The sequence below is a fragment of the Zootoca vivipara genome, chromosome 9 (assembly GCF_963506605.1).
Source record: "Zootoca vivipara chromosome 9, rZooViv1.1, whole genome shotgun sequence".
Taxonomy (NCBI): domain Eukaryota; kingdom Metazoa; phylum Chordata; class Lepidosauria; order Squamata; family Lacertidae; genus Zootoca; species Zootoca vivipara.
The window spans coordinates 76,011,220-76,036,738 of record NC_083284.1 but is presented as its reverse complement, the minus strand read 5'-3'; the positions used below and the strand labels follow the sequence as shown (position 1 = coordinate 76,036,738).

The following is a 25,519-nucleotide window of genomic DNA, read 5'->3' as shown; positions in this document are numbered from 1 at the left end:
TCGGTCCGTCCCACCACCGCTCAGGTGTTGCAGTATCTGGCTCACCTGTTTCAATTGGGGAGGGCGGCTCAGACTATAAAACTCCATTCTGCAGCCATTTCTTTCTTTAGTAAATCATTTTTCGACAAAGACCCATGCGCAAAATTTGTAGTTCGCAAGGCTTTGGAGGGTTGGGGCAGACTTTGCCCCCCCCGTGGCGCTAAGAGAAACCCTATTACTTTTGAGCTTTTGACTAGCATGCGCTCGCAGTTGCGGGTCGTATGCTGGTCAAAATATGAGGCGCGCCTTTTTTCCGCTGCCTTTGCCGTGGCCTTTTTTGGGGCCCTGCGGGTTGGAGAGGTGGTTTTTGAAAAAGCACGAGCAGGGACTTCCAAGGGTCTTCTTTTACAAGACGTGCGTCTTTTGCCATCCGAATTGCACTTGACAATTAGGAGTTCCAAAACCGACCAACAGGGTCGGGGCGCTGTGATGCGCCTCTTGGCCACTGGCAAGAAGGGCCCCTGTCCCGTGAAAGATATGGCCAAATATTTAGCAGGCAGGCCCCCGGGGGATGGCCCCTTGTTGAAGCATCTCGACGGTTCGCCTCTGACTAGGCAGCAGTTCGCTAGGGTGATGAGGAGAGTAATAGCGGCTTGCGGTTGTACGGCCGTTGATTACGCTCCTCATTCATTCAGGATTGGGGCGGCCACCACTGCCGCACACTGGGGGCTGTCTGTTGATCAGATAAAGGACTTGGGTCGTTGGAAGTCTGCGGCTTACAAGTCATATGTGCGCAAGCGTCGCTGACATGTTCTTTTGTCCTTATTGTTTTCATCCAGGACCTGCACCGGTGCGCGTTTGGTTGGCTGGCCATTCTATCGTTTATTGGGCCGGCATAAGGGCCGGTGAAACTGACTTCGGGCGTCAACTTGGTCTCCCCCAACATGTGCAGGTCTCCTGGATGGGTCAGCGAGGAATGCGTTGGGGGGAACTTCTCCCTTTGCTGCAGGATAAGGTTCTCAGGGAGGGTCCACCCCACGCGTTAGTTATTCAATTGGGGGAAAATGATCTTCACGAGTGGGATTGTCTGTCCCTGCGGTTGGCCATTAAAAAGGATTTGGTGGTTTTGAAGAATTGGATGCCTAAGGTGCACCTTTTCTGGTCACAATTGCTACAACGCAGAGCCTGGCGCGGCAGCACTGACACAGCTAGTCATGCCGCTTTTGAACGCACGAGGAAGCGCATCAACAGTGCAGTTTCAAAACAGATTGTTGAGCTGGGGGGGTCGATAATCGCGCACCCGGGGATAAAATCTTGCTCCACCTCCCTTTATCGTGATGATGGGGTCCATCTGTCTCCCACAGGGAATGATTTGTGGCTGGGGGCGGTGGCTTGGGGTTTAAAAAGTTGGTTAGGATTCTGAGTGTTGGCGGGAGCCTGCGGCTTCTGTGGCGGGTTAGGCTTTGGTTGATGAGTTTGGGAGGGGCATGGCATGGAGGTGCATGCCCCTCAGTGCTGCTCTATAGAAGTATTCCGTTAAAGGAATCCTGGGGCTCCGGGGCTCTAGTCCTTACACCCCCGCAATGGGGCGGGGCTGGGGCCGGTACAGAGCACGAGCCTTGGGGAGCATTTCTGGTGGGGGAGATTGCCTGGTCGCAGCTATCTCCTCTACCAAGGTAGTGTTCACTTGACTTGCCTATTGTAGGAAGTCAGAGCTGGTCCTGTCCCATCGTGGGGCAGAAGATTAACCAAAGCCTAAGGCCAACACTCAAAAAATAATTTGTAATTTTAAATAAAGTTGTGGCCAAAATTATGCCAAAAACAAAACCTAAAATGATGTGTCTGTCTGAGTTTTTGGGGTGAATTTCTGGGAGGTCTTGGATCGCAAAGCTCATTAATACATAAAGATTAATGAGGGTTGCGAACGGACCTCTAAGAAATGAGTGTGGGTGTTGGGGGGCGGGCTTAAGCCCTCCGGGAGCGGCTGATTGGAGGGCGGCGAGTTGCTGGGGTAAATAGGATGTATCTATTCTTTGATTGACAGGGGAAGGCTTTAAATACTCAGCGTGTTGGGACGATCGCCATTCTTGCTATTGATTTAATCTCCCACCCTCCCACCCTCTTTTTCTTGCAGGTTTAGGTTGACCTTGCTATGGTGCCGCCTGTATTCGGGGGCCGGTAGGAATTTTTTCCATTTGGCTGATTGGCTGTTGCCATCTGGTTTTTCGCCTACTGCTTAGCAATAGTCACAACTTGTTAGGGTTGGCGGGTTAGGCTTTGGTTGATGAGTTTGGGAGGGGCATGGCATGGAGGTGCATGCCCCTCAGTGCTGCTCTATAGAAGTATTCCGTTAAAGGAATCCTGGGGCTCCGGGGCTCTAGTCCTTACACCCCCGCAATGGGGCGGGGCTGGGGCCGGTACAGAGCACGAGCCTTGGGGAGCATTTCTGGTGGGGGAGATTGCCTGGTCGCAGCTATCTCCTCTACCAAGGTAGTGTTCACTTGACTTGCCTATTGTAGGAAGTCAGAGCTGGTCCTGTCCCATCGTGGGGCAGAAGATTAACCAAAGCCTAAGGCCAACACTCAAAAAATAATTTGTAATTTTAAATAAAGTTGTGGCCAAAATTATGCCAAAAACAAAACCTAAAATGATGTGTCTGTCTGAGTTTTTGGGGGGAATTTCTGGGAGGTCTTGGATCGCAAAAAGTTGATATGAAGACTTTGCTAACACCACCATGGACTATGCCTTCATCAGAGCTCTGTGTTCAAGTCCAGTTTGTCAAGTCATCTTCCCCTTGTGCTCTGATCATCATTCCAACCCACTTCACAATTGTTATTAGTTCCTCAATCAACTAAGGAGAGGCCCTGGGGTCTTATGGCTGATGGCTTAAGTGCAGACTCACTGTTGTTGTTGTTGTTAATTAAATATGTATGCCACTTTTTATCCATAGATCTCAGAGACGTTCACAACATACAAAATAAAAAAGACAAAACACATAATAAAACAAGAATGAACCCCCCCCACACACATTCTGTTATTATTATTTACTTATCTGAAACATATTTTGGTATTACTGTATGAAGGAATCTATTCAGTTTGAGTAAGGCTGCAGAATGTGACTGGCTAAGGTATCAGATTGGATTTTCCTGTGTTACCTGACTAACTGAAGCTGCAGTCCTTTAAATTTAGTGAGAAGTAAGGCTTCTACTAGGGACCCAGGTGGCGCTGTGGTTAAACCACTGAGCCTAGGGCTTGCTGATCAGAAGGTCGGCGGTTCGAATCCCTGTGACGGGGTGAGCTCCCGTTGCTTGGTCCCAGCTCCTGCCAACCTAGCAGTTCGAAAGCACGTCAAAATGCAAGTAGATAAATAGGAACCGCTACAGCGGGAAGGTAAACGGCGTTTCCATGTGCTGCTTTGGTTTGCCAGAAGCGGCTTTGTCATGCTGGCCACATGACCTGGAAGCTATACGCCGGCTCCCTCGGCCAATAATGCGAGATGAGCGCGCAACCCCAGAGTCGGTCACGACTGGACCTAATGGTCAGGGGTCCCTTTACCTTTTTAAGGCTTCTACTAAACTGTAGAAGTATTGGGAAGTAACCCGGACTGAAAGTGGGGGGAATCTATATTGTAAAGGTAGATGTGTGACTACAGCAATTATGGCGAACCTATGACACACGCGTGTCAGACGTGACACGCAGAGCCCTCACTGCTGGCACGCGCCCCACTGGCACATTTGCGCTATTGTTTCTCCCCCCCCCTGATCCTTTGTTGTTGTTGCTGCTGGTAGCCAGAGATTGGTTTTTAACCCTTTCTGTGCTGTTTTTTCTGGCGCTTTGGCAGACGATGGGTGTAATAATGTTAGTTTTTTAACCTGTTCTGTGCTGGGTTTTTTTTTGCACTTTGGCAGACTATGTCGGTGCTGCGTGTTTGTTCCAGCGAAGGTATTATTCGTCATTCATTTCTGTTCTCTCCCCACCCACCCCCAAAGTGCAGCAGCTTTGGGGCATCCCCCCCAAAAAAGCAAAGCAACTTTTGCACCCCCCAAAAAACCTCCAAAACTTTGGTCAGCAGCCCCCCCCTCAAAAAGCTCTACAACTCTGGGCACTTTGTGATAAATAAGGGTTTTTTGGTTTGGTTTGGGTAAATAATTAGATTTTGGTTTATTAAATACAGTTACTGTATATATTACAAGTATACATTTTTGTTATTTAAACTATAAATATCACGAAATTATGGTTTTTTTCTCGAAGTGACACACCACCCGAGTTATGCTCGGTTTTTTGGCGAATTTTGTCACACCAAGCTCAAAAGGTTGCCCAACACTGGACTACAGAATGCCCAGAGCACAAGGGGAATCCTACAGATCCACAATACAAAGTGGAAGCTTATCAGGTTCCTTGATGAGAAGATAAGCAGTAGACAGAAAACCATCTTTTCTGGCAGACAACTTGCCATCATTATCTTCCTCCAGAAAAAAGATGATAGCGCTTTAGCCCTTTAGATGTTGTTGTCCCAGACAGCCTAATCAGTAATGATGGATGATGGGAGCTGCTGGAGTTGGAATCCAACAACATCTGGAGGGCTCTACAACAGGGAGCCTTGTTTCCTAGAACCATATTGTAGAGTAAGAAGGGATCCCAAGGGTCATCTAGTCCAACCCCCTACAATACAGAATCTCAGCTAAAGAATCCATGACGGATGCACCCAATCTCTGCTTAAAAACCTCCAACAAAGGAGAGTGCACAACCTCCTGAGACCATTCCACTGTCAAACAGCTCTCACTGTCAGAAAGTTTCCCCCGATGCTTCGTCGGAATCTCCTTTCTTGTAACTTTAATCCCCTGGTTCGGGTCCTAGTCTCCAGAGCAGGAAAATACAACCTTGCTCCATCTTCCATGTGATAGCTCTTGAGATAAAGTAAGCTTGCTTGACCTTACCATAGTACAGCTGAAGTGTTTGACATGCACAATATTCTATAGAGGTCTCTCTACATCACAAAAGGTTCAGTTGACAAGAAGGAAGAAAGAATCCTATTGAAATGTTATTACATAAAGTCACAGAAGTGATGAAGACATAGAATTATTCTCTGTGCACCAGAGAGACAACTTCAGGTGGAGCTAGAGGGGTTGAAGGACTATAGTGCCCAGGAAGTCACAGACAAACTTCCTCCCTGCCAGAAAGCAAAATGACCCTGGAACTATCTTTCTTTTTACATTTTTCTCCCTCCTGGTTAGACTAACATGCCAGAAAGCAGCATAATAGGTTGCAATTTCTTTCTTTCTTTTCATTATCTTTTACTTTAATTGCCTGCAAACTCCAATTTCCTTAAATACATTTGATTTTACTTTTCAATCCTACAGGATAAATTCCTCAGCCCTTCTCACACTTCAGTGGAGTTCATGTTCCCAAGGAAGATAAAAGGGAGTTATTTTGTAAGATGTTTTAGAGCCATTATCCCCACTACTCAAAAAATAGGAATTAGAGGTTTCGTAGCAGCCTATAAAATCATGAGGGAACTCAAGATTTGTGTCCTTTAAGATAGTGACAAGGGGATTGTTTGTGACCCTCACACATAATCTCTAGAGAGACTAGATTAACTGTATTAATATAGGTAGCCGTGTTGGTCTGGATCGAAGTAAAATAAAAAAAATTCCTTCAGTAGCACCTTAAAGACCAACTAAGTTTTTATTTTGGTATGAGCTTTCGTGTGCATGCACACTTCTTCAGATACCGAAGAAGATCTGAAGAAGTGTGCATGCACACGAAAGCTCATACCAAAATAAAAACTTAGTTGGTCTTTAAGGTGCTACTGAAGGAATTTTTTGTATTAATATAATCTGACCCACTTCCTGTGGTAAAAGAAGAGAGGGGAGTTTACGAGATCAGAGGAAATGCTTTGAGGTATCGCAATGCTCTTCTGAGAAATGGCTACCCACTCAAAGAGCAGACAGACACGTATTCTGCAACCCTCTACTCAAAGCTTACATGTAACATTTCCACAGAGAACCTAGATCAGATCACAGCATATCAGAAGCAGAGAGTAGTACATAACCCAGACAGCTGACTATCAGCTAAAGAGGTCCAAGAAGTCAAAATACCACAGAAGCCAATTACCGCTAAAGCCTAAATACCACAAGAGATAGCAGCTTGCCAACCTATTCAGCTCCAAAGTATGATGACTAGGCAGTTCTGGTTTCTGAGCGAATAAAAGCGAACCACTTTTTTTTCTTTCTAAATTGGGAAGAAGGAGGTCTACATGACGCCACCCAGGAAAGGAGGAGGGGAGACACATTTTGCAAACCACTCCCATGTAGAAAGAGTGTGCATCCTCTATGTGGATGACCATGTGCTGAATGCACATGAATGCTACCTGAACATGGATTGCTTCAAACAACAACAATATACAAGTCTACTTTGATACATGCACTGAGAAGCTATGGTCTTGGGCAATTTTCTGATGTGTATAGGCAAATGTGTATGTTTAATCCATAATCTACATGCAGCAACCATATTTTATGTACATATGTAAATGCACTGCACAAATTATCTGTAGGAATTTTAACAAATTTGAAGCCGCTGCAATAAATAAATATCTAATAATAATAAATTGTTTTTACCCCACCCATCTGCTGGCTGGGTTTCCTCAGCCACTCTGGGCGGCTCCCAACAGAATATTAAAAACACAATAAAAGATCAAACATAAAAAACTCCCCTAAACAGGGCTGCTTTCAGATGTCTACTAAAAGACAGGTAGTTGTTTATTTTCTTGACATCTGATGGGAGGGCGTTCCACAAGGTGGGTGCCACTACCGAGAAGGCCCTCTGCCTGGTTCCTAACATTTACCCAGATAAAGGCTGAGCAGATGAAAAGTGAGCCTTCTGATCTCAACAGGTCTTTCGATAGCAGATGCCAAACATTCCTCATATGGCCAAAGTCTGCTTCTCACCAACCTCTCCCTCTAGTCAAAGACAGTATTATTTCCTCATTGCAACATTTTGATAAGGTTCAACAAATGCTATTACAAGATACTGATAAGGTTCAATAAGTTCTTCTGTTGACAAATTTTTACAGCATGCCTCTGAGCACCAAAGCTAGTAAGATAATGAAATTATTGTGATTTTAGTCCCAATCAACCACATCTTTTCTCATGTACTTGATGATTTCAACACTTTCCCCCTGGCCCTTATTTGAAAGTCAAAGACTGCAGCCGTAAACCCAATATACTGATTTTATTGAATTTAGTAGCCTTTGTTTCTGAGTAAACCACACATAGAATTGTACTACCAGGCCATCATTCCGTTCATACTTACCTGGCAGCTATCTCAACTAAATGGAGTTGGATTAAGTTCTGAAGAAATATGGGTAGAACTGTACTGGGAGCCTTGAACCAGGAACAAGAAGCCCCCAAGTTAAAATGTTGTTTTTGTCGTAACCTCACTAAATGGTCTTGATCAATTCCGTATTCTTTAGACATCCCCCCTGCACCTCCAATAACATTAACCTACCTCGCAATGCCATTGTATGGATTACATTGTATAGATACATTAAGCACTGCAAAAACTGTGAACACTAAGTATTACTAATATATATATATATTTCTGACCCATCCAATCTACTTACTTATACATACAGTACAGGAAACCCTTCCCTGCTTTCATTTAAAATACCCACTTCTAAACAAGAATCTTTGCTTGTGCTGTTCATACGCTTTTAGCAGCTGTGTAACAGGCCAAAATTCTAAGGTGCTACTGGAAGGATTTTTTAAAAATTTTGTTTCCCGCATCACTGCATGCTGGAGAAAGCTAAGTTCCTTATTATCATGCATATGAGAGAGATATCAAAGCCCTGAACAATTCCGATGCAGGAACTGTTCAGCTAGTTTTCAAACCAGCTTTTTAACACTTTTAGGGGAGGGAATGCAGAGTAAGAACAGCTTCAAATCTCACCCTAGACATTTTCCTCTAGAATAGCTGCCGTCCAGTTTCCCTACCGTACTGTTCCTTCTCTGTCTACAGTATGCACTAATGCTTTTATTCTTCAAAAGTGTGTTCTTAGCACTCACCTGAGCTCAGGATTCACTATGGCAATGTAGTTGTAACATCTCCCCAAGACGATTTCATGCAGCTGTTTCGTGGTCCCTTTGCCTTCCCACTGCAATACTTCTGAGCTAGGGGATCCTTTCCTTCCAGGTAGGAGCACAGCAAGCAACACAGCAGTCATTAATACAACTGCAACAACCATGGTCCCTGTCAATATCAGTTTGTGCCGTTGGGTCCTGGAAGAGCTGCTTGGAAAGGGCATCTCGCTGGAAGTTGCTGAAAAGCAGCAACAGCTGCTGCTTCTGTTTCGTTCATCCTTGGCAGAAAAGTCACTTTCTTATATCTCCTCCTCCTTTCTCCTTTTCTGTCCCCCCCCCCCCCCTCATGTAAAGACCAATGAGAAGAGGAACATGAGTTGCATAATTTCTATTGGTTTAGATAACAAGGCTGCACCTGAAGCAGGGCAGATCTCTGGGAGATCAACAGCACCCTGCAAATTTGATATAGTGACCAGACATTCCTGTTCTTCACTAGTCTGTATTTAGGTCTGCTGCTATGCAGTCTGCGTAATCTGCTTCTCACAAGGAGGGACTCATGTCCCACCCTTGTCAAAAACTGCAGAGGGAACATTTTGCAAAGTAAATCAAGGGCTATCTGAAACAGAGAGAAAGGAATCCTTTCCAGACAGTGCTTTCCAGTAGTTGCTCCGGGTTGCGAACTTTGCCCCCGGATGAGAATGGAAATCGCACGGCGGCAGCGTGAGGCCCCATTAGCAAAAGGGCACCTTGGGTTAAGAACGGTTTTGGGTTAAGAAAGGACCTCCGGAAGGAATTAGGTTCATAACCCGAGGTACCACTGTAATGTTTAGGGGTGGCGCTGTGGTTAAACCACTGAGCCTAGGGCTTGCTGATCAGAAGGTCGGCGGTTCGAATCCCTGTGATGGGGTGAGCTCCCGTTGCTTGGTCCCAGCTCCTGCCAACCTAGCAGTTCGAAAGCACGTCAAAATGCAAGTAGATAAATAGGAACCGCTACAGCGGGAAGGTAAACGGCGTTTCCATGTGCTGCTCTGGTTTGCCAGAAGCGGCTTTGTCATGCTGGCCACATGACCTGGAAGCTATACGCCGGCTCCCTCGGCCAATAATGCGAGATGAGCGCGCAACCCCAGAGTCGGTCACGACTGGACCTAATGGTCAGGGGTCCCTTTACCTTTTTACTCTCACTTTGACTCAAGAAAATCACCATTTTATAGTTCAAATCAGGAAAAATGAATAGAGTAAATGGACACAAGTGCAAAGATTCACAAAATACACAGGGCTGGGTTTAGGTTTGATGAGGCCCTAAACTACTGGAAGTAATGGGGCCCTTTATATGTCCAGCTGTCCTTTGTCAACAACAAATTGCTGCTGTTTTATGTGTTGAATATACAGTGGTACCTTGGTTTACAAACACAATTGGTTCCGGAAGAGTGAACTTAACCTGAAGCAAACTTTCCCATTGAAAGTAATGGAAAGTGGATTAATCTGTTCCAGACAGGTCCGCGGAGTACTTAAACTGAAAATACTCAAACCGAGGTGCGACGAAAGTCCCTCTCACTTTCCGTCTTATAACTCTGACCTCTCAATTATTAAAAGCACTAGCAGGGATTTCTGAGGTAAATAAAACCTCCCACTTATCCCTCTAGCCTTTCTTTAAACCCTCTAGCACTTGTGGGTTTTCAAAAATAAAAGAGAGTCATCTTCCAGCCTAAACGTGACCAGGTACCTATATAGACTTGGGGCTATAAATAAGACTGTTCCTATGTGCACTCAGATAAGGGTTTCCCTTCACTAGAACCTCCCTTACTGTAAAGCTAGCCTCCTTCCTGAGGTAACTTTATTATCGCTCAGAACCTGTCTCCTCCTTTAGCCCCCCCCCTTTCTTGGTGCACTCTCAGCCACAAACTAACCTTTCTCCTCTAAAAGGCAGTTTTGACAGTTTAAAAGAGTTCCCCACCACCTGGGTTCCTGGGTACCTTAGCTGGAAAATAAAATAGACGATTACTAATGTGACACTTTAAAGATGGTTATTTATTGGCTTGAATCTTAATGGTTGCTTTCTGGTAACATTGGTACAAACTTAATTTCACAGATAACGTTCTTGGTAAATAACAGAATACCTATCCACTACTTCATCTACTCTAAATTCTACCTTCTCCACAACCACCCAAGCTCCCACACAAAAAACCCCCAACCGCCAACTGACATAACTGTTCCCCTTTCCATTTAAACCCCATGCAGGCCACGCCTCCCATGGAATGTTGCTGTCAGTTAACCAGGAGTCTGGGTTAACCCTTCAATAGGTCGGTTGCGAAACAAAAACATAACATAACAATTAATCCATTCCAGACAGGTCCGCGGAGTACTTAAACTGAGAATACTCAAACCGAGGCGTACTTAAACTGCGGTATGACTGTATGCCATATGGTAATTTATGGGTATCTAAAGCCATCTGCACATAACAAATAGGAGCCTGCACAAAACAAAACACTGTATGTAGGTTTTATTTTGTTTTTTATCTTATATTTTGGAAATGTACACCCAGGGTTTTTTTTCTTTAATTTTTTCTGGGGGCCCCAAGAGAGTGGAGCCCTAAGCTATAGCTTGTTTAGCTTATCTGTAAATCTGGCACTGGGGTATGCGGTCAGTAAAAGAAGGAAATTCCAGCCAAGTAATTTGGAGCAAAACAACAGTCAGTAGACTTAAATCCTTTATTGTTGTGCAACAGGTTCAAACAACAGCGAGTGAATCCAGAGCTTTCCCACCATATCGCAGAACACAGTACACACAGCAGCATCAATATATCATTGCTACATCACTAAAACTCCCCTCAGAAAGGGGAGGGTTACACAAGATTAACATTCGCAAATGCAGGGGTCAGCAAACTTTTTCAGCAACTGTCACTCAGACCTTGTGGGGGGCTGGACTATATTTTTTTTGGGGGGGGGAGAACAAATAAAAGGACACATTCTACTCATGTAAAAACACACTGATTCCAGGACCGTCTGTGGGCTGGATTGAGAAGGCGATGGGGCCTGATCTGGCCCCCAGGCCTTAGTTTGCCTAAAGGGACCCCTGACCAATAGGTCCAGTCATGACCGACTGGGGTTGCAGTGCTCATCTCGCTCTATTGGCCGAGGGAGCCAGCGTATAAGCTTTCAGGTCATGTGGCCAGCATGACCAAGCCGCTTCTGGCAAACCAGAGCAGCACACGGAAACGCCGTTTACCTTCCTGCTGTAGGTATTTTACCTATTTATCTACTGTACTTGCATTTTGACATGCTTTCAAACTGCTAGGTTGGCAGGAGCTGGGATCGAGCAACGGGTCGCCACCCGCATCCCTACCCATGGGCAAATGTGTCAGGGCAACACCCAAGTATAAGATTTGTTGTTGTTGTTTAGTCGTTTAGTCTAAGATTAGGGGTAGATTAGGCCAACACGGCTACCTACCTGGGTAGATTAGGGGTATAAGATTAGCATAGGCAAACAGGTCTTAAGTACTCACCACCCAAAGTACAATAGAACTTCCTTTGCATGTTTGGATCCTGAGGCAAGTCTGGTGATGAGATTTGGCTTCCCTTGGCTAACAATGAGCCCAGCAATTGTCACCTCTGGGCATTTCCCGGGGTAGGAGGTGTGTATACCTTACATGTCTTCACACTTGGGGAGGTGGCAGGGAAGAGTCCTTTTTCCAAGGGCAAAATAGCATTGGAATGGAAGAAATTGACAAGAGTTGATTTTATATGATTTTTTTGAAAGCAAGGTATCTTCCCTGTGCTGTCAAGTTGAAAGGATACATTCAGGCATAATACAGTATTTGTAACATTTAATAACTTTAAAGATGTGCCCCCCCCTCTAATTTATGTAACAGTATATTGGAGCAAAATTTACCCTTCCTGTGGCACATTAAATGCCAACGATAAATTTATTATCAAAAAGCAAGGCCTTTATTTGCCCAACAAAATGTCACAAAATTGTAAGCAAGCCTTTGAATTCTTTATCTTTTATGGAAAGCCCTGGTTCTTTCCATAAGAAATGCAGCTAGAGATGCTTTATCCCAAGTAAGAGGTTTTGCTACATATTCCTCTAGTGGAAGCTTAACTAACTGGTCAATTCATCTGGACCTGTTAAGAGCGCCCAGGTAACCTCAGCTTCCTCCATACAGTCATATCTCAGGTTGAATGTGATCCATGCAGGAGGTGCGTTCGCAACCCACAGCACTGCGTCTGCGCACGTGTGTGATGCGATTTGGTGCTTCTGCACATGATGTCATTTTTGTGGTTCTGCGCATGCGCGGTCCGCAACCTGAAAATGCACAGCGTTCGGGACTTCCGGTTCGCCGCGCGAGCGAGAAGGCGCAGAAGCCTCGAGTTCCGAAGCTTCTGGCTACTGTGGAGGGGGGGAAATCCGCAGGGGCGCGCGGATCCCCGTTAAATCCCGGGTTGAGCTTCCCGGGGGCTTTCTGCCCAGCGCTGCTCCTCAACGCGACTCCTTCGCTGCCCAGGGAGCTCGGCAGAGTCCCTGAGAGTCAGCGGGGGTGGCAGTCGCGGGAGCCATTTTGGGCATTGTCACCACCTCCAGCAGCGAAGCCCTGAGCCTTCAGCCAGCTAGCGGCGGATGCCTTCCAAAAAACATTGGATTTGGACAAGAACTCCACGTGAGTGAAAATTTCGATTGGCATTAATGATTAATTGGACACGGTGGGAGACTCCAAAATTCGGAAGTCGGTCTCCTGCATTGCTTTGCAACGACGCAGTAATTTGATCTCCAACAGGAGGAGTGAGAGGAAGTAATTAATTTGCCAGAAATTTGACATTTAAAACCCTCCAGGAGATTGGATCCCGGTCCCTGGAGTGATCAGCAAATGGATTTATAATTATTGTTGAAATCATGATTGGACTACGTTATGTATTTGGATTAAGGATTTAACCAGAACTGGACTTAAAATGGCTTTCATTGTGGAATTTGACTCCTGCCATATCCGGTCTTCCTATCTTCTGCTTTCCCACGGGGTCTGAGAGGCAAGGACAATGGCAGCCACAACATCAACACAAGACTTTTACTATCAACAGATTTACTCGGTACTTTTGAATATTAAAGACACGTTGGACAAGAACAATTTACAATTGAAACAAACTAGTAAAAGATTGGATGACTTAAGCGGTGATACAAAAAGTGACGAGGAAAGAGAAGAGCCTAGTTCCGAGGATCCAGAGGAAGAATTTCAAACATTCGACAATAAAGACAATTTTGAAGCATTTCGAGACTGCAAAGAAGAGGAGGAAGAGGGAGGGCAAAATGCTCCGCAAGTGAGAGATGTGGGGCAAATTCAGGACTTGAAAAAAGAACTCCTCAAGGGAGACCCAGGGGGTTCTCCTGACCACCCAGTGAGAGAGGGGGGGGCAGGGAAATCGCTGGGAAAAAAGGATGGAAGAAGGGTGTTGGGAAGTAACAAGAGGGGGGAAACAACAGGTTGGTTTTAAAAAACATGACTGGAAGTTTGCAGAAAGGGTAGGTGTGGGATAAAAAGATTGGATGGGGGACTGAGATTATTGCACTGCAGAGGATTAGAGTAGATGACCCTCAGTGTCCATGCCAACTATACAATTCTGTGATTCTATTATTTTACAATAGGCTCAGCCACAAGAGAGGCCAAAACAGTCTCACCATGGGAACTTTTACACAGAAGACAGAATCAGGAGTCAAGACAACCTTAACAGATTGGAGAACTGGGCCCAAACTAAGAAAATGAATTTCAGGAGGGACGAATGTCAGGTTCTGCACTTAGGCAGCAAGAACCAGCTGCACAAATATAAGATGGGGAAAACCTGGCTTGCCAGTAGTACATGGGGAAATGATCTACAGTGGGAGGCAGCAGTAAAAAGAAAAAAGGTAATGTGATTCTAGGCTGCATCAGCAGATGTCTAAAGTCTAGATCAAGGGAGTATTACCCCACCTGGAGTAATAGTACATCTGCCTTGGTCAGACCCCACCTGGACTACTGTGTCCAGTTCTGGGAGCCACAATTTGAGAAGGAAGCTGGAACATGTACAGAGGAGTATCAGGAAGATCAAGGGGCTGGAAACCAATCCTTATGATGAACGGCTGAGGAAGTTGGGTATGTTTAGCCTGGGCAAGAGGAGACTGAGATGAGATATGGTAGCTACCTTCTAATATCTTCTAGCCTCTGGGCTAAGGTTACCAGATTTCTTTCACATAATCCGGACACACACACACACACACACACACACACACACACACACACACACACATATGACAGACAAAAAAGTTATTTTTAAAAAGTTTTTTAAAAAAAAACCCAAAGAAGTAATATCTTCTTTTCTGTGGTCTCCTCTGTTGCGTGGCCTTCCTCTGGGCCTGCTCTCTTGGAGCACTAGCCACCATGGAGTAGGCTCGGGTCAGGTCTGGGCCCAGCCACGTGTCCTTGCCCTCCCGGTGCTCTCCTACGTCTCCTCCTTAGCAGCAGCAGTGGCGGTGCCTGTGGCACGGCAAGGTTCTTTCCTTTTTCTCCTTCTTTCTTTCTCTCTCCTCCTTCTCCTTCTCCTCTCCCTTTCCTTTTGCATTGGCTCCTGTACGGAAGGCACCACTGCTCTTCCAGCTTCAAGCCCCTCCTGGTTTTAGTAGACAAGTGGGGCGGGGAAAGGCGAGGAGTCTACTCACCCATCTGTCAGCTGAACCATCTCTTCTTCTTTTGCCAGATCTGGTGCGCCTTCCTCTGTCTCAGACTGCCCTGACTCTGCCCCTTCCTCTGGTTCCTGCCTTGCATCACTGGCCCCTTCTCCTAGGTCACTCTCCTGGCCCCATGCCTCTGCCCCACACTCTTGGGAGTGCAGTCAGTGTATTCCAAGACTGGCACCCACACGTCATTTTGTCCCGCTGCTCCCCCCCCCTGGAAAACCACTCTTTAGTGCTCACTCAGAGCTAACAGCAATCAGGTTTCCCATTTAAAGTGAAACAGCATGTTTTCCTTGGCAAAGAAGCAAGGCAAAGGGGAAACCGCTCGGATCCATGCCTAGAGAGTGTGAGTTGAGCAGAAAACCACTTGGACTTGTGCTTCCTCTAGGCACGGGAGAAGAATAGAAGTGTGGATGAGCCCTGAATCAAGATTGAAAGCAGGTTGCTGAGAACAAACAGGAATGATTCCAGATTGAGAAAAACTGCATGTTTGTGTTACAAACGGGTTAGTGTGTACATAGCCTTACAATATGTACAGGCAGCTTCACCACCAGCCATCCTCCCCTTTTGCTGGTTGTTGTTGTTGTTGTTAAACCATCCAGTCTGATGAAGAGTTCTGGAGAATTTGAAAGATTTCACACAGTACCCTGAATATTTCTTTAAAAAGCTTAATTGCTTTGATTCCCCCCTGACCTATAAATATGTATTTCCTTTGTTTTAATAGTTTAGATACCACTCTGGAGTCTTCCAAGATACTGCAGCTGCAAAGGGCTCAAGAACTGAAAACAGAGTCAAGCACTACTATTTATTTACTTATTTATTTAACTCCCAATTTTCTTCCCAAGAGCTCAAGGTGAGAGATGTCAGTCTACAAAGCAGCTGGAAAAGAGGCTAGTACCCAGCAAATTGCTCTCCCTGCATGAGAAAATGAGCCATTCTGACTCCTTGTAGAGCAAATAGGTTTCTTCATCATCACACCTGCCCTAGAAAAGGCTGGTTTAGAAACTGCAAGTGTTTAATGGTTATTGTACGGTATTTGCATTTGTTTAAAAACTGATACAAATTTGTTTTTTTTTTAATGAATAAAAAAGCAAGGAGAATACTTACATGTTGCCCCCATGTTCCTGAGCTGGATGACTGAGGAAGTGTTGGTGGGCTGAATAATCCCCTAAATCCAAGTAGGCTGTTTTAATGCCCCAGTTAGGGAGTATTTTGGGTGTTGCCTCAGGACAGAGTATGCTGCAACACCAAATGTCTAATAAAAAGTTGTAAACTGAACATTCTCTTGACTGTATCCGTTACACAAAGGTGCCACCTAGAGGACATGGCTCTTCATAGATTTAATCTGACAAATGGCAGCCCACAGAATATGTATGGTAACTGCGGGCCCCCCCTGCTAAATACAGGCTGCCAGCTATCCCTTGGCAGGGACTCAGCAAAACCTTCAGATTTTGCTGTCTGCTTCATCCAGTTTGGTGGGTCACAAGTTATGGCGGCTTGACATAGACCGCGTATTCACTCAGCAGTCCTTGTTGCACTCAGTAAGCAGAGAAGGGGATATGAAGAGATAGACCAGGCTTCCCCAACCTCGGCCCTCCAGATGTTTTGAGACTACAATTCCCATCATCCCTGATCACTGGTCCTGCTAGCTAGGGATCATGGGAGTTGTAGGCCAAAAACATATGGAGGGCCGAGGTTGGGGAAGCCTGAGATAGACCCTTGTCCCAGTTGGAGGATCAGAAGGAGTGACTTATCAGTACCACTATTTCTTTTCTTAACCACCCTCAACCATCATTCTCCATACCATCCAACATTTCTCTGATGAAAATGGGGAAGTCCAGTGCTATTTTTTCCTATAAAAAGAGGTGCCAGAAGTCACCATGAACATCTCCCTTGTTCTCTTAGAATGGCAATGATGCCCAACTGAGAGGTGCTGGAACTGAGTCCCAGTGCGTTCCGGCTGAAAAAAGAGCCCTGGGGACGTCCTGTTCCATACCCTCCAGCATTAATTTATTGAAAATAGGTATGTCCTCTCATATGCGGTTGGAACTGTAGTCTAAACCACTGAGCCTTGAATCCCCACAATGGGGTGAGCTCTCGTTGCTCTGTCCCAACTCCTGCCAACCTAGCAATTCGAAAGCACGCCAGTGCAAGTAGATAAATAGGTACCACTGCGGTGGGAAGGTAAACGGTGATTCCGTGCAGTCTGGTTTCCATCACAGTGTTCCGTTGTGCCGGAAGCGGTTTAGTCCTGCTGGCCACATGACCCAGAAAGCTGTCTGTGGACAAACAATGGCTCCCTTGGCCTGAAGCGAGATGAGCGCTGCAACCCCATAGTCGCCTTTGACTGAACGTCACCGTCCAGGGGTCCTTCACCATTTTTACACCCTATCATACCCTCCAACATTTCTCCAATGAAAAAAGGAATGTCCTAAGGAAAAGCGTGACATTCTGGGATCAAATCAGAAACTGGGATGGCTCCTGTAAATCCAGGACTGTCCCTGGAAAATAAGGACACGAGGGGTCTGTTTCACCTGCTGCCGCCTCTGGATGCTTCTACCAGCCCATCCATCCTTGCTTCCACCATCAGCTTCCATCTTGTGTCCTACAGTCCCCTAGGGATGTGGGTGGCACTGAGGTCTAAACCACTGAGCCTCTTGGGCTTGCTGATCAGAAGGTTGGCAGTTCAAAACCACGCAATGTGTTGAGCTCCTGTTGCTCTGTCCCAGCTTCTGCCAACCTAGCAGTTCGAAAGCATACCAGCGCAAGTAAATAAATAAGTATTTCTGTGTGCTCTGGTTTCCATCACGGTGTTCCATTGCGCCAGAAGTGGTTTAGTCATGCTGGCCGCATGACCCGGAAAACTGTCTGTGGACAAACAGCGTCTCCCTCAGCCTGAAAAGTGAGATGAGTGCCACATTGTTGCCTTTGACTGGGCTTAACCATCCAGGGGTCCTTTACCATTACTCTGCAACACCCACCAGAAACAGCCGGGTCCCACATTTGAGACATCTCATCAAGGCTGCTGTTGTTTCCCCCACCTGTCAAGCAAACAGCCCGATGTGCATTACAGAAGGTAGAATGATTGGGAACCTCGTTTCCCTTGAGCTTTCAGAGGGCTGAGCAGCATGCAGACCTTCAAGGAAAAAGACAAGTATAAATAATAACAATAATACAAATACTGGTGTGAGTTTACAGGGAGTGAGGTTAGTCTGCATGATGCCTATTGTTGTTGTTTAGTCATTTAGTCATGTCCGACTCTTCATGACCCCATGGACCAGAGCACGCCAGGCACTCCTGTCTTGCACTGCCACCCACAGTTTGGTCAAACTCATGTTTGACCATGACCCTACACTTTGTCGGTGGGAAACTCCCCACCGGAGTAGAAATCATATATCGAACAGATGGAAAGCTCTTCAATCTGAACAGGCTGAAAGCAAAAAGTAAGGGTACCGTAACTTCCGTCATAGAGCTTCAGTATGCTGGTGACAACGTAGTGTGCGCACGCTCAGAGGATGACCTCCAAACCATCCTGTTTTTTATATAATAATTTTATTAATAATCACAAGATTCACAGCAAATACATTGAATATAAGAATAAATAAAAATACATTCATTGTACATTCCATTATTTCTTGTATATCCCTCATTCTTGGTCTTAATGTACAATACGGTAGTAAATTAAACTATTGAGCTAATTTATTTTTGGTAAATTGGTAGAAAAAGAAGAGAGCAAATGTTAGAAAATAAAGAAAACATAAAGTATCAAGAAAAGAAAAAGAAAATAGTTTAGGAAAGGCAAGTGAGAAGGAAAGGGAGGAAAAATAACAACAAAATTCATTATATCCTAAAGCACTTCCACCACTTTCAGAACAGTAATTTTACATTTTATTGTTTCTTTATTCTTTATTCTGACTCTTAATCTATTCTTAATCTAGAAAAAAAAGTTCCCTTGTTTTTCATGTCTTGCAGGGTTAGTCTAAACATTTGTTGTTGTTGTTGTTGTTGTTTGGTCGTTTAGTCGTGTCCGACTCTTCGTGACCCCATGGACCATAGCACGCCAGGCACTCCTGTCTTGCACTGCCTCCCGCAGTTTGGTCAAACTCATGTTCGTAGCTTCAAGAACACTGTCCAACCATCTCGTCCTCTGTCGTCCCCTTCTCCTTGTGCCCTCCATCTTCCCCAACATCAGGGTCTTTTCCAGGGAGTCTTCTCTTCTCATGAGGTGGCCAAAGTATTGGAGCCTCAGCTTCAGGATTTGTCCTTCCAGTGAGCACTCGGGGCTGATTTCCTTCAGAATGGAGAGGTTTGATCTTCTTGCAGTCCATGGGACTCTCAAGAGTCTCCTCCAGCACCATAATTCAAAAGTATCAATTCTTCGGCAACCAGCCTTCTTTATGGTCCAACTCTCACTTCCATACATCACTACTGGGAAAACCATAGCTTTAACTATACAGTCCTTGGTCGGCAAGGAGATGTCTCTGCTTTTTAATATGCTGTCTAGGTTTGTCATTGCTTTCCTCCCAGGAAGCAGGCGTCTTTTAATTTCGTGACTGCTGTCACCATCTGCAGTGATCAAGGAGCCCAAGAAAGTAAAATCTCTCACTGCCTCCATTTCTTCCCCTTCTATTTGCCAGGAGGTGATGGGACCAGTGGCCATGATCTTGGTTTTTTTTTGATGTTGAGCTTCAGACCATATTTTGCGCTCTCCTCTTTCACCCTCATTAAACGGTTCTTTAATTCCTCCTCACTTTCTGCCATCAAGGTTGTGTCATCTGCATATCTGAGGTTGTTGATATTTCTTCCGGCAATCTTAATTCCGGCTTGGGATTCATCTAGTCCAGCCTTTCGTATGATGAATTCTGCATATAAGTTAAATAAGCAGGGAGACAATATACAACCTTGTCGTACTCCTTTCCCAATTTTGAACCAATCAGTTGTTCCATATCCAGTTCTAACTGTAATATCAGTCTAAACCTAGCCATGTTTTATTTCCCATGCCTATTTTCTTTAGTCGTTTAAGCATTCCCATTGTTTCTTAGTCTTGTCTTTCGGTTTTTGTCGTATTAAGTCTGTTAATTTAGCTAGCTCCAAGTATTCACATAGTTTATCTATCCATTCCCCTTTTGTTGGTATAGTGGTTCCTTTCCAGATTTTTGCAGTTGTTACTCTGGCCGCTGTTGATGAGTATAAAAAGATGTTGATTTTTTAATATGGGATATCATTACCTAGAATTCCTAGTAGGTAGGACCCTGCTTTTTAAATAATGGATGTTTTTATTAATTTTTGACCTCCAAACCATCCTAAATATCTTTGCAGAAGCTTATGAAAAGCATGGACTATCACTCAACATCTAAAAAACCAAAGTGCTGCACCAACAAATACAAAATAACCCCTCAGCAGTGCCACAAATCCAACTCAGTGGTGTAACGTTGGGAAATGTTGATCACTTCTCCTACCTAGGCAGTTAGCTTTCCACAAGGGCCAACATTGATCCCGAAATCCAGCATCGCCTGAGCTCTGTGAGTGCGACTTTCTCTCAATTGAAGTGCAGAGTGTTTGATGACTGGGACATTCGCAGGGAAACCAAAGTGCTTGTTTACAAAGCTATTGTACTACCAACCCTACTATATGCTTGTGAAACATGGACCACTTATAAACACCATCTCCAACTCCTCGAAAGATTCCATCAACGGTGTCTCCGAAATTTTTTACAAATCACTTGGGGAGACAGGCAAACTAATATCAGTGTACTGGAAGAAGCAAAGATCACCAGTGTTGAAGCAATGATTCTTCAACATCAACTTTGTTGGACTGGTCATGTGCGGATGCCTGATGATCGTCTTCCAAAGCAACTACTCCACGGGTGTCAAACTCAAGGCCCACGGGCCAAATCCGGCCCGCCAGACCTCGTCATGTGGCTCGCCGAGCGCCCCAGCCAGCGGGACCCAGCAGTGGGACCTTGCTGCTGAAGCACCGCGCCGACAAAGCACCGACAAACAGCTGGGGCCTGGGGGGGGGGTAGAAAGGTGGCCGGAGAAGCGCTGCGTGGAGCGCCCCGAGCCACAGCAGGAGAAGGAGGAGGCAGCTTGCCGGGTCAGCGCCCAGCAGCGCCGCACGGAGAGTCCTGAGCCTCTGCTCTGTAGCACTTTGAATCCTCCTCCTCCTGCCACGGCTGCTGCTGCTGCTGCTGAAGCACAGACAAACCACCCAGCAGCGCCGCGTGGAAGAGGATTCAAAGTGCTACAGAGCACTGCTGTGTCCCAGAGGCTCGGCACTCTCCGTACGGCGCTGCCGGGCACCGACCCGACAAGTCGCCTCCTCCTCCTCTTGCCTCACCTCCTCCTCCTCCTGCCGCGGCTCAGCCTCATGAACGTGAGCTCAGCAGCGGCTCAGCCTCATGAACGTGCAACTCTGAGGCTTTACGCACGTCTGCTAAAACGGACACCCGCTGCCTCACGCTGCACGGGAAATGCTTTTTGCCCCTGGGTCCCCTCGCGCTCTTTTCTGGCGCTGAATCAAGGCGGCGACCCCCCTCCCTTTCTTTCTTCCTCTCTCTTGTTCTTATTCTTTCTTTCCCTCTCCTTCCTTCCTTCTTTATCTCTGTCTTCTCTCCGTCTTTCTTTTTCTTTCCTTCTTTATTCCCTTCCTTCTTCCCTACTCTTCTTTCTCTCCCCTCTTTCCTTCCTCTCTCCCTCCTGCTCCCTCTTTTCTTCCTTCCTTCCTTCCTTCCTTCCTTCCTTCCTTCCTTCCTTCCTTCCTTCCTCCCTCCCTCCCTCCCTCCCTCCCTCCCTCCCTCGCCTCCCCTCCTCTCCCCTCCCCTCCCTCTCCTCAGAAACATAGGATGCTGCTTTATACTTCTGGCCCTTAAACCCTGGAACCAGGAGAGCAGCTCCAGTGAGTCAACCTCAGCCAGTCCCTTTGGTGAAGGGTGGTGGCTCACTGGCAGAACATCTGTCCTGCATGCAGAAGGACCCCAGCATCTCCAGGTACCAGTAGCTCTGCAAAGCTCCTCCATGAAACCCTAGCGAGCCTCCACCACCCAGTGCAGTTACCAAAAATCATTTTTCAATAAATTGTACAATAATTGTACATTTGAATATCTACTTGCCATTATTCTGACTATGTTTCTGCTTTCAGAGCTAGTTATTACTTACATTATTACAAAAAACAGTAATAATTGAATGCAGTGACAATAATTTATGATAATAAAGAGTGGACACATAGTCCTATAGATACAACTGGCCCTTTGAGGGTGACCAAACTGCTGGTGCGGCCCCCGATGAATTTGAGTTTGACACCCCTGAACTACTCTATTCCGAACTTAAAAATGGAAATCGTAATGCTGGTGGTCAACAAAAGAGGTTTAAAGACTGTCTCAAGGCAAATCTTAAAAAATGTAGTATAAACACTGACAACTGGGAAACACTGGCCTGCGAGCGCTCCAGTTGGAGAACAGCCTTTTCCAAAGGTGTCATGGGCTTTGAAGAAACGCGATCTCAGGACGCAAAAGGAAGGCCGGCTTGGCAAATCCACACCATGATCAACTCCCGCTTGGAAACCAATGCCCCCACTGCGGAAGGACGTGCGGATCCAGAATTGGCCTCCACAGTCACTTGCGGACCCATTGTTAAAATTGTGTTTATGGAAGACAATCTTATTCGGCTACGAGTGATCGTCAAAGAAGAAGAAGACTAGGTTCGAGAACACTGTCAAAACATATCGTTCTCTGTCGTCCCCTTCTCCTTGTGCACTCAATCTTTCCCAACATCAGGATCTTTTCCATGATGCCTGAGTACCTTTTAATACCTGGGGTCCTGGATCCAGCAAGTGTTAAGATCCAGTGGTGTAGCGTGGTTTGCAAGTGCTTGGGGGTGGGACATAGAGGGGGATTGGAGCCTGCCACACTATCCCAGCCTTCACTACTGACGCCAGCCCCAACCTGCTTTGCAAGGCTGGGATTGAAGGGCACATGGCTGTTTCGTCCTTCTCATGATGCCCTGCTAGTCCTGAGCTGCTTTGCTATGCTGGCATCAGATTTGAATGATTCGCCTGGCAAATCATTCAGATCAGATCCCAGCCTTGCAAACTGGCACACGGCTGGGCAGGGCAGGGTGAGCAGGACCCAGCAGAAAACGGTGCCTAGGGCCAATGCCCCAGGAGCCCCCATTCTACACCTCTGTTAAAATCTAATGGAGGATTCAATTGTTGAACTACCGCTAGGGTTGCCATATTTTAAACAGTGAAAAACCGGACAGAAAAGTTGTGGAGCTCTTGAAGTGGTTGTGGTTTGTTATTGAAGTTTTTTAGCTTTTTTTTGGGGGGGGGGAACATGCTGACAAGAGAGACCATATATATCCGGATTTTCCCAGACATTTTTTTGGGTGTGATTTCCACGTGGACACTGCTTCTGACTGCAGTATTCCGAATATGTCTGGGGAATTCCAGACGTATGGCAGCCCTAAACTAGCCAGGCAAGTTTCTTGATGCATTTCGTGAACAAAGGAAGTTGCTCTGTGTTAGAGGGTGAATGGGAGAGTCCACCACCTTTTGTTGGAGTTTGTTCTACTGTTGGACAGCTCTGTCAGAGAGTTCTTCCTGATGTCCTTTAGATATTTGAAGATGATAATATACTTCTGTTGATGCAGCCTGGAATACCAGTAGGTCCCCCACCCCGCACTGCACCACATTGTTAACTGGTTTCACCTTGTGGTGTACTAGGACTCCTAGATCCTTTTCACATGTACTACTGGAGGGCACTAGGAGAAGGGGACGACAGAGGACGAGATGGTTGGACAGTGTTCTCGAAGCTACCAATATGAGTCTGACCAAACTGCGGGAGGCAGTGGAAGACAGGAGTGCCTGGCGTGCTCTGGTCCATGGGGTCATGAAGAGTCGGACATGGCTAAACAACTAAATAACAACTGGCAAGCCAGGTGTTCCACATCTTATATTTGTGCAGCTGGTTTTTCCTGGCACAGTACAAAAACCTTACATTTGTCCTTACTGAAATTCATTTTGTATTTGTTAGTTTGGGCCCAGTTCTCCAATCTGGTTTTCTGCGGCATTGGTTTGCTATCATCTGCAGATTTGATTAGCAACCTTCTCTCAATTCCTCAGTCCAAGTCTTTTATAAAGATGTTGAACAACAGCTTCAGGACAAAACTCTGTGGCACCCCACTAGTCATTTTTTTCCAGCGCTCTTTGGATTTGGTCAGTCAAGAAGCTACAAATCCACCCAACATTTTACTCTATATCATAAAAACGTCTCTGCTGTTTGCCATTCCAAAGGAAACACAAACCTGGAACCTCGCATCACACAGTGGGGTACAGCAGATTTGAATGATTCGCCTTTAGATCTCATAGCAAAGTAGGATTATATAGTTTAATTTAATGTTTAATTATGGATGCATGAAAGGCTGGTTTGGCACCATTTCTAAAAAAAACCCAAACCTACTTGCTTTGGTATAGTACAGGTAAGTGATGGCAGAGGTTGGAGGAATCAGTTGGTTTGGATAAAAGCTGGTTCTCCCCATATAAACCAGAGAGGAATTTGGTGGGGTTCTGAAGAGCGGGGTTGCCGGAACCTGTGACCCACCAGCTGTTGCTGGATTGCTGCTCTCCTTCCCACCTGTGAGTGACCACTGGAGATGCTGGAGGTGGGTGTGCAATAGCTTTGCCACCCCCTGCATACACCATTATTTCAGCCTTACTCTGACCTCCCACCTTCTAGAGTACTATGTAGTACTACGGTATGTCGTGATTGATTTCTCTCTCTCCAAGTCTCAGACCTCCAACCTGGAATATGAGGATAACCTTGTTGCTATGTTATGTATTCCGTGTTTTTATATCGTAAGCCGCCTTGTGATCTTCCGATGAAGGTGTGGTATAAAAATTTAATAGATAAAAATAAAACAATGGCTACACAGCGGGTGGAATTTGCGGAGGCCTATCTTTCAAAAAGCTTGCGGACTTAACACATAGAATAAGAAAACGGGAATAACATACGTTTAAAGAAGATTGGAAGATGTTTGAGTATATGGGGAGAAATTATGTACACTTGGAAACGTTGACAGCATTAAGATACATTCAACAGTGTAAATAAGTTTTGATGGATGTAATAATGGAATACAGAATGGTATAGTTTATGTAAAATATGCAGGGATTTATGATATGCAAAATGAACCATGATATTTTAAGGATGTTTAAATGAATATTCTAAATTGTAAAACAGAAAATTTAATAAAAATTATATATATAAAAACTTAAATGTTTGACCACAAACTGAAAACTGATTTAGGAACAGCTGGAATTTCTCTGTTAACTGGTGTGTGGATGTAGCTAGGGTTGCCAGACTCAATAGTGGACAGGACTTCTGTGCCTTTAATTTCCCTGCTCTCTTTTGAGTCTGGAAACCTTAAAGAGAAACCGGCAGACCCTTTGTTTAATTTCCAAGCAAAGGATCTGCCGGTTTCTCTTTAAGGTTTCCAGACTCAAAAGAGAGCAGGGCAATTAAAGGCACAGAGGTCCTGTCCTCTATTGAGTCTGGCAACTCTAGATGTAGCTCCTTGGATGGATTTATTCACCGCCTTCCGGGGCAGATTCCCACTTCTGCCCTGGGAGACATTTAAACAAACGAAGGAGGGGGGGAAAGGCTCCTCCAGGACAAACTCGGAAACAGCCTATCCAGTCTGCGCGTCTCCTCTACCCTCCCCAGCTCTCGGGTTTGTCCTTCAAGCACGTGACTCGGCGAGGGAGGCGGCGGCGCT

General features: G+C 45.6%; 1 protein-coding gene across 2 annotated transcripts in view; it reads right to left on the bottom strand.

Moving 5' to 3' along the window:
• The window catches only part of LOC118084020 (hydroxylysine kinase), a 65,621-nt gene extending 49,680 nt beyond the window's left edge, over nt 1-15,941 (bottom strand). Inside the window, exon 1 of one of the 2 annotated variants that reach the window (XM_060279087.1) lies at nt 15,858-15,941. Coding sequence is in view for 1 of the 2 variants with exons in the window: in XM_060279086.1 (XP_060135069.1) it covers nt 8,043-8,281 (239 nt within the window). In the remaining variant the exon portion in view is untranslated. Of the gene's footprint in view, nt 1-8,042; nt 8,378-15,857 lie in introns of those variants that run through there. The other variant, XM_060279086.1, reaches the window with a different exon arrangement.
• Between the last annotated feature and the right edge of the window lie 9,578 nt (nt 15,942-25,519).